Below are 13,595 nucleotides of genomic sequence, written 5' to 3'. Positions count from 1 at the left end.
ATGTACTTGAATTGAATTAAGTACCACCCGTCTTAACGCTATATACAACAGCGTGTACACTCATCGAAACTGTACTAACATGCATGTTATGTGAGGCCAAGGTTCAGAAAGATACATCACATTTATTTATGTCATGAAAATAGATTGTAAAATGCTCATTGCGGATTTGATGTTACCTTGTAGAGCAAATATACTAGAAGACTCAGTAACAAAAGCCCCGCCAGCACTGACAAGATGATGATCCACACAGGGACGAAGTAAAGACTGTCTGGCTTGTTCCACAACACTACAGAGACCACCTGAAGACAAACAACATTTTACAGGCATCATTTCTTCAGTCAAAAGGTCAGAAAACATGTTATTCATAATATTCAGTCAGTACAATCAAAAAGTAAGATCCTTTTTCATATGTAGACATTGTTTTGCTAGCTTTATATGATCAAAAGAGAACAGGGGAACATAAATATTACCTTTTTAGATGCTGATGATGGGAATAATGGTGGAATTGAGTAAGGCATCTTCTCCACCTTGTAATGAACAGAGCATTCCAGAATGTACTGTTTGTAGATCCTCTATAAGAGACAACAACAGTTTTATCACACGAGGCCTTCTCAATAAGTTTTAAACCACTACCCAAAACAACCACATGTTTGACAAACTTAAATCATATATGATAATAGAGATTTATTTTAGGAATTATAATGAGGGGGAAAAAACATGCAAAAAAAAAAAAAAAAACATTAGATAAGACGTTGCTAATCTGCATTTTACTCAGAGTCCAACAGAGGGCAGCATCAGCAGACACTTCAGATAGTAACACATGGGGTTGTCAAAAAAGCAATAGCCAGATACTAATTGGTTGCATTTACGTGATATCACAGTTTTCTAGAATCTCTATAGTTGAATTATATGGTGGAATTTGCTGTTTAAGTGTCAGAATACATTTTTGTTGATCTTGTTTACGGTTCATGTCTCTGTAATAACTGGGTCGACCCACATGAAACGAAAAGGGTCAACGTCACAAAAGTGCAATTGTCTAACTCCAAAGGCGAGATTGTTGTCAGTTGAAGGGGCTTCTTTAAAACACAAGATTAAGATGACGAATTTGTGGAACCAATCCCAAACAAATAATGAGAAAGTTCAACATTTGTGGATTTGCTTTTTTTCTGCATTCACACTTGATGTCCTGATGTGGACTTGGTTTGGCCCTGATCTAGACCAGGTTTAGTTTTAGGTTGTTTCCTGGTTTAGTCCCAATTGGACATGTGAACGCACCCTTAAACTAGCACTAAAACTACAAACTCAGGTAACAATAAGGTACAAAATACATTAAAGGGATCAAGGTATAAGAATGATCCTATATACAAACTAGCACTGGGCCACTAGTCTACTACTAGTATGATAGACACTACTATCATACTAGTAGTAGTAGAGTAGATTATTACATTTATTACATACTAGACACAAATTAAACATTCAGTGAAACTCAAATACAATTTTTGTCCATCCTTTTTTTTGTCCATAGAAAAGCAAACTAACTGACAGTTGGATGATAAATCGGTTAATTTTGTAAATTGTGAATATGTTTTATGGTCTGATTTACTTTGCCTCCATTCCAGAATTTGGAACATTCTGAAGACATTCACAGTTCAAAGGGTCTATTTATCATTGTGGGATCAAAATGTGTATTAAGTATCAAGCTTCATCCTTCATCCAGGCTTTATGTAGAATATTCACTTTACAACCAGAAAATCCATGTGTTTAATAACAACCTGGCCGACAGATTCAGAGTGCGTTTATACTACGCACGATTCAGTTTCTTCAGCCGCACAGATCTCACCTCGACGAAGGTTTCCGCCCACAATCGGGAGCGGACACTGAGGATGACGGTGCCCCCTCTTGCCAGCTGCCCCACAGTGCACTGCAGCCTCCAGCACTCCACCGAGCTACAAGTCTGGGGAGTCACACGCTAAATCACATAAAGGTCCGTGCTGGGACATGAGACGACACTTTTAGATCGATCCATAAGCTCTGGTGGGAAAGCATCCAGCGCGTGGCAACATCAGTGACGCGAGTCCCGGGAGGAATACGCAAAGTCATCGTCATAATTAACTTCACATCGCAAGCAATTACAGCAACAGGAGGAGATCCCATCCAGATCTCATTATAATCTACTCCCGCTTCCTGTGCTGACAGCATCATCTTCATTCAAAGTCAGAGGCATTATTCGTCACGTTGGGATTACAGTAAACCTGCTTAAATGTATCGCAGGAGAGCAATAATGTTGAGGTTTAAGGACACTTAAGCAAGAGCCAATTATGTAAAGCGTTAGGGTTTTCGAGTGACTCTGTTGTGGTGTGTTTGAAGTGAGCGCAGGCAAAACTAGAAAACCTGCGCGCTTGATTAAAAATAGAACAAAACCATGAAAATAAACAACAAAAATGAAACGTTGACTTGTGTGCAAAGTGAAGGAAATCTACAGTTTAGTCCAAGAACAGATTAGTTCCTGTCAGGCCGATTAAAGAAATGTGTAAGGAGCAAATGACAGGTCGTAAAATGTAAAAAGCGGCGCGTTGTTTTTATCGTATCGTTGCTTGGAGCGGTGCCCAGACGATGAGGGCGTGTGCTGTGTTGTCTCACCAAGTTTCCATGTTCAGCTAAAGGGAGGACGGCTCTCCTCTGGACGCGATGCTGTGTGGAGGGCTTGAGTTGTGCACTTCCTTGTGTGTTCGGAGGCTGCAGCTGCAAAACAGAGACGTGTTCAGCGTGTTTTGAAAAGAAAGACATTTTAAGACAACTTTGCAACACCAAGAATGAAAAGCCACAGCACCAGCCAAAAAATGCATAATGGAGAAAAAAAAAACATGTATAAGTTGCTCTGGAGTATAAAATGCAGTTGCAAGTGTGAACATAACAGATAATATCACATATAAGTCGCTCCGGAGTGTAAGTTTAAGTATATAAGTATAAATATAAGTATAAGTCGCACCCCGGCCAAAACAATGAAAAAAGTTGCGAATTATAGTCCGGAAAATACAGTAATCGATTAATTGCAAATTAATCTATTATTGAAAAAATCTTCAACTAATGTAGTAATCGAATGATCTTTAACTGGTTGATACGTAGGTTCCAAAACATTACATGAGCCGAGAAAAGTAGTTTCATGACTCAAATCGCACATACAGAAAATGTATAAATTTAGTGTATACTCTTTTGTTTATGATGTTGGCTTCACTTCAGCTTCATCTGGGTCAAATTTAATCAAAATCTTTTAATCGCTTGACTTTATTAAAGTATAATCTCTAGACTAATTGATTAGCAAAATGGTCACTAGTTGCAGCTCTACTTTACATAAAGTCTGATCACATGTCGAGGTAAAGTCAGCAGTCACCTTGAGTTTCAGTGCATTGAAGGTGTTCTGGTACGAACAGGTCAGTGGCCCTTCTGTGACCAACTCCACTGGGTACAGCAGCCCATGGCCCTGGGCCCTCAGGGGACATCGCACCTCTAGAGAAGACTGACTGATCACACCGGGGCCATTGTTCACCAGCTAGAAGAGCACAGTTTTCATTATACACAGGTCATAACACATACACAGGTATAATTTGGTCAATCAATAATCATGATTATTTAGGACACAATTTAATTCAATTAAAATTTAAGAAGCAAAATTATAATAATAAATACATCAAATCTATACAATAAATAAATAAACCTGACTATAAAAGCCTTAAGCTCTGGCTCTTTATGTTACACTACCTTTAATTTACCAATCAGAAAGTTTGATTTAATAAAAGTGATCATTAAGACAGTTTCAATGAAAGAAAATTAAGCATTTCACTGTTGTTTGGTGATGGTGTCAATATATGTGAATAGTCATTAAATCGTGATGTTTCTTCTCACAATAATCATAACACTAACATTTTATATCATGATCCTTAAACAGGGCCAGTATTAAACAACCTCATGAAACAGGAAGTCTGAATGAAACAAGTGCCCTCCAAACGCAGCAGAACACACCTCAAAGACGTGCTGAAGCTCCGGCCCCACATCCTGCTCCTCGCGCAGCCCCTGGCTCATCCTCCAGCTGGGCGGGGGAAACAGGACTTTATCTGGACGAGAAACACTGCCCCACACCCAAAACACAACACATACACACATTAGCTGTTAAAATGACATTACATTCACAAGGATTATGTCATAAAGAAGGCGGCCTCACCCCTGCAAAAGGACCTCAGCCAGAGCGGCCACCTCCAGCTCGTACACCACCACTTCACTCTCTGAATTGTTTACATTTTTGCTACACAAGAAATCAAATACAAGACAAAAAATACATTAGATATATGTAATGGCAACTGACTCTGGTTTTTCAGCACAGAGAGCTATAGAGGTATAACTTGTCACTTACCTTCGGATTTGTAGCTCAAACTGCACAACTTTGTACGTGTCTTTTAGTCTGGGCACAGTGAAACGAAGGCCAGCCCAAATCTAGGGGGGGAATGAAAATACTGTGAATTATGCAATGAATAATAGTGTGGTGTTTAAGGTAATCAGGATTTTAGTGGAGAAAATATCACTTTTTTTGTTCATCTTCTGTTTCAAATAATAGTGAATACCATTTTGCTCAAATAATTGTGATAATAACATGCATTCATCATCGAGCAGCTGTTATTTGAAGAGACTTTTCGCAGCACAAACATGTAAACAACAGCCGGTGAGTCTCTTACATTGCTCCCCGACTTCATGGGGTTTCCCAGATCACACAGGAGGAATCGTGTGTCGTTCTGGGCCTCGTAGCTGCACGTCAGCGGCGTCAGACTCTGCAAAACACGCAAACCTCAGGCGTTGACAATCACGGCCCATGACCTTGTTGGCGTTCAAGGCCTGGGAATTCTGTTAACCTGTTTTATCATGTTTACCTGAGCCACACACACACAAAAAAACATATATAATAACCCCATGGTATAGGAAAATAACCAGATGATGGCATTTTCTAATAAATCACAATGTAAAACTACCGTATTTTCCGCACTATAAGGCGCACTGTCAATTAATGGTCTATTTTCCATCATTTTTCATATATAAGGTGCACTGGATTATAAGGCGCACTGTCGTTTTTGAGAAAATTAAAGGCTTTTAAGTGCGCCTTATAGTGCGGAAAATACGGCATAATTTAATCAATCACTGTTCAATTTCTGCACTAAATCTGTAAATTCAACTGTAAATTTTGTGTACATAGTTAGCCTATTTTTATATTTATCTTATAGCAGATTTAAATTGTTTTTCTTTTTGACTTTATATAGGTCGTTTTATCATTGTTCATTGTTTTATGTTGCACCGAATCACCAAAGCAAGTTCCTATGTTTGTGAATTCTGCTCATAAGTAAAGGCAATAAACCTTTTCTGATTCTGTATTTTTTTTTTAAGCATTTCATATAATATAATGTAAAAACACAATAAACATCTCCTCACTTCGTTGTTTCGTGCGATCCCGCTGTAGTCTGCGTCTGGAGGAAGCAGCACGAACAGCTCAGCTTCGTAGGCTCCTCCCTCTCCTTCATTCACCGCATTAAAGATCAGAGTCAAAGCGTTTTCATCCCCGAGGTACGCAATAGTCTTGTCACTGGAAAAAAACAACAACAACAACAACATTTGCAGCAGATTGGACTCATTCGAGACACAGCAAAGTTGCGCAGGAACTGTATTTTGGTCTTGAAACTTGCACGAGAAAGAAACCCCTCCAATTTTGACAGCGACAATGTAACTATTTCACAAACAGCATAAACATGGTGAGTTTATGGAACAGCTTTTTTGTTTTTCTGATTAAAAGAGCACAACAGATCTGCCCTCTACTGCCATTTTAAAAGGGGCTCGCAATATATAAAAACCAACACGAATGCATCCTTTTCTACGGCATAATGAGCTACGAATACTTTGATTCTTTAGACGATAACGGCAAACTATCATTTCTTGGTCAGTCAACAGAGCGATGTCCTAACAGAACGCAGGTTTTTGGCATTTTGGCCTCATATTTCCTGGATTTCGTATGATGTAGTCGTGCTGTTGTGCCCCTTTCAAAATGGCGGCATCGGTTGCCACTGCAGTTCCCGGATGTGCGAACGCATGTATTGCATTTGAAAAGTATTTATTGGACAGACATTCATTCAGTCAGTCAAGTCAAGTCTGGGACCAAGTAAAAGAGTTACAAGTGTCCACATTGTTTCAACACAACGGAAAGTACATTTGTAATCAGCGGTCACTTTGAAGCTGCCCGCGACCCGAATGAATGCCCGAGACGCGATAGTAAAACCAAACAAACAGCAGGTATGTTGCGATCCCTTCGGACAATGCAAGCTTGTTTTTGGCAGTCCCTACGGGCCATTTTCTGCCACATATCTGTCCAGTACCCCGGGCCAATGAACCCAATCTGATCACCATGATTTGTCTCAGGAAACCGAGCACCCCTTCGTCTCCATCCACAAGCAGCACTTTCAAAGCAGCCCCCCTCCCGAGAGAGCGTGCACGCCGTTGTGATAAATCCAAGTTGCCGGCTCCAAACCCCCAGCTCAGCCACGTTTACTTCACATCGTGGCAGTAAATTCACGTTTCTATTGGGCAGAAAAAGGGGCACCGTTTGGATATTTTCTTTCCGCGGCACCCTTCCCCCCCTTTTTTTCTGGAGCGGGTCTGGACGCAGTGACCCCGCGCAAAGTACGACAACCAGCAGATGAATTTAATTAGGCCAGTTTTGTGAGTGTAGAGTTTGGTGCTTGGAGGCTGAAACACCGACACGGTATCATCCACATGGGAAGAAATGTCGCATTTTGGAGCTTTTCGAGCATAAAAGTGGAAATTTCTTACGAGTACACCAGGATTTGAAGTCTTTTTTTTTATGGAAAACGTTGTATCTTATTGCGAAAGTTCTGATAAGTGAAAGTTGCTGAATCATTTGGTCTAGTCTTGTGGTTAGTCGTACGCAAATGTTTGGATGAGAACATCGCTGTGTTCTCTAAGCTAAGAGAAATCACATGTTACACGCGATGCAAAACATTTCTCATGAGAAATACTGGCCCGATGGAGCTGTGGGCCGGCTTTGTCCCGAGAGAGAACTAGAGACAATGAGTCTGGAAACCAAGTGAATGCGAGAGCTAAATGCATAATACTGTGCGTGCAACTGATCCACAGTCAAAAATCTGCCCACATTGTATATTATGCGTTTAGATTGTGTTACAGTAGAGTATTTTTCAATCCCGATATTACAGTTTTTCATGTGTACTTTTTGTTTTATTCATTATATATTCACTTATTACTACTTGCTTTATGTTTGACCGAATCAGAAAGGCATCTCCAGACGTTCCTTGTTTGCGATTCTTGTTAAGCTTTTCTCATTCGGATAAATTCAAGCGAGCAGGAAGACTCTGTTCCACTCCTAAATCTCGTTATAATGAACGTGTTGCGTCAGCCAATCACGGCCTGCTGGCTTCGCCCTTCGAGGCAACCGCCGTTTTGATTTCGGGCAACACAAAAGTGAATGGGATTGAATTGGCTCCACACTACAGCCCTCTAATACCTTCTAATACTCGCTCTCCTCTGCATAATGCCACCGCAGAATTAGAGATTGACCAGTATGATTTTTCTCCATTGCCGATGCCAACGGGAGCGAGTTTGATTCTTTTTCCCCAAATAATGTTTAACACAAAGTCACCCACAGCCCCTTTTGACCACAAACAGTGGAGAGAGCAGTGTAGTCACATTCAGTCCAGTCCAGTTAGGAGGTATAAATAAAACTTTATGCATATTCTTCAAGCATTCAGCCAAAACCAAATACTGGCTGGATATTTAAGGAAGATCAGCGATACACAAAAAAGTACTAGAATCGCATTGATATGTTGTTCAACCGATATATCAATCGTTCTTAACTATTATCGACTTCTCAGGTTTTTACCGCACTGAACAAAGTCCCATTGATGTTAAAACAGCATTGCACACACACAGAGAAAGTCGGTTGAATGTTTTGGATTTCAAGATAAAATTCCTCCATAACTTATTGTGATTGTTTACATTTGTGCAGTTTAAGTTGTTTGAAGTGGTGAAATAAATCATGTCCGGTTATGTTACGTTCCACTTACTTTAGGCACTGATCTAGCCAGTTTTCAGCGTTGTCTAATTGTTTAGTCAAAAAACTCCTTATTTTGTTGTTTTCTTTTGGCAGCCGACACCAATGAACTTTAAAAATGAAAGGAGCTGGAGAAAAGTCAGTAATGTGACCTGTGTCATAACTCAAAGCACTGGTTATTAACACCAAAGGTTGATGTGAACTCAAAAGACACCCAGTGTGAGTCAAGGCCCCAGTGACCTTTGACCTGTTGTTGTTGTTTTAGCGCCTGGAGACACATTTCTCATTTTTGATCCATGTCAAAGCACACATAAGGATTCACTGTGTGTTCAGTCCATTTAAATGAAATTAGAGATTATTTTTTATTCTGTAACCAATTTCATGTAACTTTGGGATGGGAGGAAGGAGTCAAATCAACTGATTCTCAATTCCTTTTTCCAATATTAGATAAATGACGTAACAATGATAAGGTCAACCCCGGTTAGTATCAGAAAAAACTGGACTTTGAGACTTCCCCATCTTTTCTCACAGATTTCAAGATACCTTAATACCACACATTTCAGTTTGTCTATGAAAAAATAAACTTACTGTGTATTATTTTACCCTATTTATTATGTATATATAACATTTATGCTTCTTATTTTATCCTAAATATCTTTGAGACTTTTTGTTATTCTACTGCAGTTTGTGTACTTTACTGTTGCAACTAGGAATGTCACAATATCAAATGTTTGACACACATGTCTATTATGTCACCATTAATTCTTAAATATAAGGCCAGCTTAATGAAATACAACTTTCAGAAAAATAAATTGAATATGACAGCCAAATAAAACAGCACTTTACATAACATTGTATTGTTATTTTTGCTTAAATTGTCATGATTATTATTGTTTTGTTCTTACATTGTGACCTGAATTATTGTTTCATATATTTATCTTCACATCTCTAGTTACAGCACTGTCATTTCCCCACAAATACAGGCTCTTATCTTATCTTACATTTTCTGTGGCTTTAGTGAGAACATAAAGCACTTTGAAGAGAACATGTGGAATGTGCTTAGTGTCTGCATGGGACCAGGTAGGACGGAGACAGAGGCGCTAACTGCGATCATCCCCTCACGACCCAAAAGGTCACTTTGTGGTCATCCAACCAGACGATTAGATAGAAACTCTTTCAACTGGCCAAGATGGGCTGGTGTTATTGTTTCATAATAATAAGAAAGCTGGGATATTAGCTTTGGTTTCATGGGGTTTTGTTGTAAAAGATAATTTTCTCTCACCCATAAACAGCCAACTTTAGGTCAGGGACACAGATGTTGTCTTCTCCGCAGTCCAGCTGAATGTGGGCCTGAGAAAAGACAGGACACAGATAAACCAGGGCAGAGGCGAAAGCTGCGGATTTGATGAAGAGCGAAATGGAGAGGGAGGGAACAAAGACTAGAGAGGTATGGAGGGCAGGCGGCGGAGGAAGTGCATGTTTACAGAAGCCCAAGCATGAGATTTGGGCTAAAATGAAAGGATAAAACGGCACACATGCTCACAACGTAAAGCACAAAGTTACCACAACAGTCCTGCGTGTTAAAGAAAGATAATGAAAGGCTCATCATTCCAAACCATTTTTGTGAAAATCACGATCAAACATAATCCAAACTGCACATTTTAGTCTGCTGTTTAGGAATAGACAAAAAAACAAAGAAAAACAGTGTGGTGAAGAGAAGGGTCTACTGTCACTTTTGCCCAAGCCTCATCTCTCAAAACATATGGGAAACATTAGCATCAAACGAGGAATAAGAAAGAATGCTACAAAGAGCTGGAATCTAGGTTGACAAAGAGTCTCGTGCACTCTTTGGATCTCTTTCTGAAGTTCCTCATAACACAGGACGCACAAAGTAATGTCTCCTCACTTTCAACATGTGACGGTTGTTAGATCCATGTTTGTCAGATCCATGTTTGTCAGATCTACGTTTGTCAGATCCATGTTTGTCAGATCCACGTTTGTCAGATCCACGTTTGTCAGATCAATGTTTGTTAGATCCATGTTTGTCAGATCCACGTTTGTCAGATCCACGTTTGTCAGATCAATGTTTGTTAGATCCATGTTTGTCAGATCAATGTTTGTCAGATCCATGTTTGTTAGATCCATGTTTGTCAGATCAATGTTTGTTAGATCCATGTTTGTCAGATCAATGTTTGTTAGATCCATGTTTGTCAGATCCATGTTTGTCAGATCCATGTTTGTTAGATCCATGTTTGTCAGATCCATGTTTGTCAGATCCATGTTTGTCAGATCCATGTTTGTCAGATCCATGTTTGTCAGATCTACGTTTGTCAGATCTACGTTTGTCAGATCCATGTTTGTCAGATCAATGTTTGTCAGATCCATGTTTGTCAGATCAATGTTTGTTAGATCCATGTTTGTCAGATCCACGTTTGTCAGATCCACGTTTGTCAGATCAATGTTTGTTAGATCCATGTTTGTCAGATCCATGTTTGTTAGATCCATGTTTGTCAGATCCATGTTTGTTAGATCCATGTTTGTCAGATCAATGTTTGTCAGATCCATGTTTGTTAGATCCATGTTTGTCAGATCAATGTTTGTTAGATCCATGTTTGTCAGATCCATGTTTGTCAGATCAATGTTTGTCAGATCCATGTTTGTCAGATCAATGTTTGTCAGATCCGTGTTTGTCAGATCCATGTTTGTCAGATCAATGTTTGTCAGATCCGTGTTTGTCAGATCCATGTTTGTTAGATCCATGTTTGTCAGATCCATGTTTGTTAGATCCATGTTTGTCAGATCCATGTTTGTCAGATCCATGTTTGTCAGATCCATGTTTGTTAGATCCATGTTTGTCAGATCCATGTTTGTCAGATCCACGTTTGCCAGATCCACGTTTGCCAGATCCACGTTTGTCAGATCCATGTTTGTCAGAACCATGTGACCGATGACAGCCTCCTAACTGGACTGGACTGAATGTAGATCTACTGTAGCTCAAAAATAGAACCACAAAACCTACACCAACATATTATGTAGAGATTCTAAGAAAAAGCCTAAATTCCAAAATGTATCACTATTTCAAATATGACTACCAGCTTTCGCATAAATTATCTGTTTTTGTTTTGTTTTTGACTACTCTAGAACAGTAAGAGGCCGACGTTAGCCATAATGATCCTTATAATGATCCTTAAGGAGTATATAGTACACTTAAAGGTGCACTATGCAACTTGTATGGTTAAAATATTTCTTGCATCTACTCAAGTACATGTTGTTAACGCCTTGATGCACGCATTCTTATCTTGAGCGGGCTCGCCTCTCCACAGAATTGACCAGTAACCTGTAGCGCCTGATTATGTTACCCGCTTGTCTCTTCTAAGATAGTTTAATGGCTTACTACGGAACACAAGGAGATGGCGTACCCTGCACCAGAAAGGTTCTATAGTGCACCTCAATTTAGAGTAAATAAATATAAATCTAGCCCTTGTTTTAGGATTTTTACAGATATAAAACTCTCTTTCTTCCAAAGTACAGATGCTAAAAAATTACACCGTTTTTTTCTAGTGCACAAAGGCTTAATTAATAACATTACACCAAAGAAAATGTCAAACATAGGGCAGAATTAAAAGGAAATAAATAAACGTGTACTACTTTCATGGTTTAACAGAGCAGTTTAAACACCACCTCATATCACTCACATAAACCAGCAGCGCACTTGCAGACTGCTGCGCTCCCGCTCTGGTGCAGGGGACCGTGGGCAACAACATACACAAACAAACCACAACCAGATGTCCCGGAGAGACACACCCAGTGGAGCTGTCAGTCCCGCCTTGCCAATCCTCCTTAAACTCTCCATATGGACACCAAAAAGAACCCAAAGCGCCGTAATCACCATTTGGTCTGTGAGGCCTTATACGGGATCCACACTCCAAAGAGCCGCCGACATTTGAAGTCGATTTGAGAATATCTGTCTGACCTCAGCCTTTTCAGTCCAAATACATCTGTTTTTCTAAGTCTCTGTGATAAAGGATTATAGGGACAAACTGAAAGTCGTAATGCAGTTTATAAGTTATGGCCACATGTGAGTGAAATGGCCAGTGAAGTGTTGTGCAAACAGTCCATCTGGTGCTGGTGTCTCTCAAATGGTAATTGCAGAGGGGAACATCTGCTCACTACAGATACGCAATACACGGGGCCCTGTAAGTGGTGCGGTCATGTTTGGTGTGGCCATGTAATATATAGACGACGTTTCACGGGTTTACGCGTAGATAAACTCCACGGTTTCGATGCGGCGCGCAAAGAGGGACGTGAAAAGTGACGTGAAAAGTGACGTTCCGAAGCTGTCGGGATTGAAGGTTTTGTCGTAATGCGCTGTCAGGATTGTTTTATTGTCCTTTAGCAAAAGAGAGAATGAAAAAGGAGAAAGGAATAGATAAAAAGAAAAGAAAAAACTGTGATCTTTCAGTGTCTGGATGGCATGGCTTGGGTGTTTTTACACTGATCTTCAAAATGTGCATACACAAAATTAAAAAAGTTTAAAGGTGCTCTCTGTAAGTTTAGTGAGTGATGGTAAAGGGTCCGTTACTTGCTTGTCTCATAAAAAAATATGAATTGCTTTGCCTGGAATGTTCCACAGCGTGGTACAAACGTATCTACCTTTCATTTATTCAATTGCTGGTGTTTTTATTGTTTGTCTCGATGGAAAATGCTTGTTATTTTGTGAAACGTTCCAGGAGCGGTAAGATATCTCTCTCTTATCTTTGTCAAACCAGACAATAAAAACAATATAGAAACGTGTTTTATATGTCCCATGAAGCAATGCAATACATGTTATAATAGCTCAAATAAAACATACAGATTGAAAACTATTTTGAATTTATTTAGTTGACTAAATTTGCATGAGATTTTTTTTTTTAAACTAAAACGAGAAAGAGTTATTTGATTAAACCTTGACAAAAGCTATAAACCATAACTAAAACTATACTTAAACTTAGACTAAAACTATTAACACAGCCATAAAGAATAGAAGGTTTCGGATTCTCCACCTAAAACTTACATAAAACCATTTAATGAGACAATGAGACAAAGACAATTAACTGTTAACCGCCATTCAAATGAGTGTGTGTATTTGAATGAACAGTGGGTTCTATGGATGTATAATAATGCATGTATTTTTCCTAAACCGACCTGCTGCTGTATGAGCTGTTGAGTGTGGTGGTTGAGGACCGGTCTCAGCCCGTGCTCGTCCGCCGGGGCTTGGGGATCCAGGCTGAAGTTCAGGCTGATGTAAATGGGAGAAAGTTTGTCTCGAAAGTCTGCCTCGCTCTGAAACAGTGAAAAAGTTCAAAGTTGAGTTCATATAACACAAAAGCGACATAAAACACAACTTTGTACACATATGTCTCACACATTTCTGCTTGCTTAGTTAGTTCTACTCCATTTTTTTTCCACAGAACATCAAAGACACTTCAACATATGCCTA

The 13,595-nt window shown here is 39.5% G+C and overlaps 1 protein-coding gene across 1 annotated transcript in view; it reads right to left on the bottom strand.

Moving 5' to 3' along the window:
* The window catches only part of LOC140365298 (integrin alpha-5-like), a 31,397-nt gene that overhangs the window by 1,171 nt on the left and 16,631 nt on the right, over window positions 1-13,595 (bottom strand). Inside the window, exons 18-29 of the mRNA XM_072451650.1 lie at window positions 13,301-13,438; window positions 9,399-9,466; window positions 5,473-5,623; window positions 4,728-4,820; window positions 4,409-4,488; window positions 4,220-4,300; window positions 4,021-4,126; window positions 3,392-3,550; window positions 2,641-2,742; window positions 1,841-1,954; window positions 471-572; window positions 177-299 (exon numbers count right to left, since the gene is read on the bottom strand). Of these exons, the coding sequence (XP_072307751.1) occupies window positions 177-299; window positions 471-572; window positions 1,841-1,954; window positions 2,641-2,742; window positions 3,392-3,550; window positions 4,021-4,126; window positions 4,220-4,300; window positions 4,409-4,488; window positions 4,728-4,820; window positions 5,473-5,623; window positions 9,399-9,466; window positions 13,301-13,438 (1,317 nt within the window). The remainder of the gene's footprint in view (window positions 1-176; window positions 300-470; window positions 573-1,840; window positions 1,955-2,640; window positions 2,743-3,391; window positions 3,551-4,020; window positions 4,127-4,219; window positions 4,301-4,408; window positions 4,489-4,727; window positions 4,821-5,472; window positions 5,624-9,398; window positions 9,467-13,300; window positions 13,439-13,595) is intronic.

Source organism: Eucyclogobius newberryi, unplaced genomic scaffold (assembly GCF_026437365.1).
Source record: "Eucyclogobius newberryi isolate DKJ021-1_F unplaced genomic scaffold, fEucNew1.0.hap1 SCAF_19, whole genome shotgun sequence".
In the NCBI taxonomy this organism is placed as follows: domain Eukaryota; kingdom Metazoa; phylum Chordata; class Actinopteri; order Gobiiformes; family Gobiidae; genus Eucyclogobius; species Eucyclogobius newberryi.
Note: the sequence above shows the minus strand (reverse complement) of the source record. Positions and strands in the feature narration are given on the sequence as shown.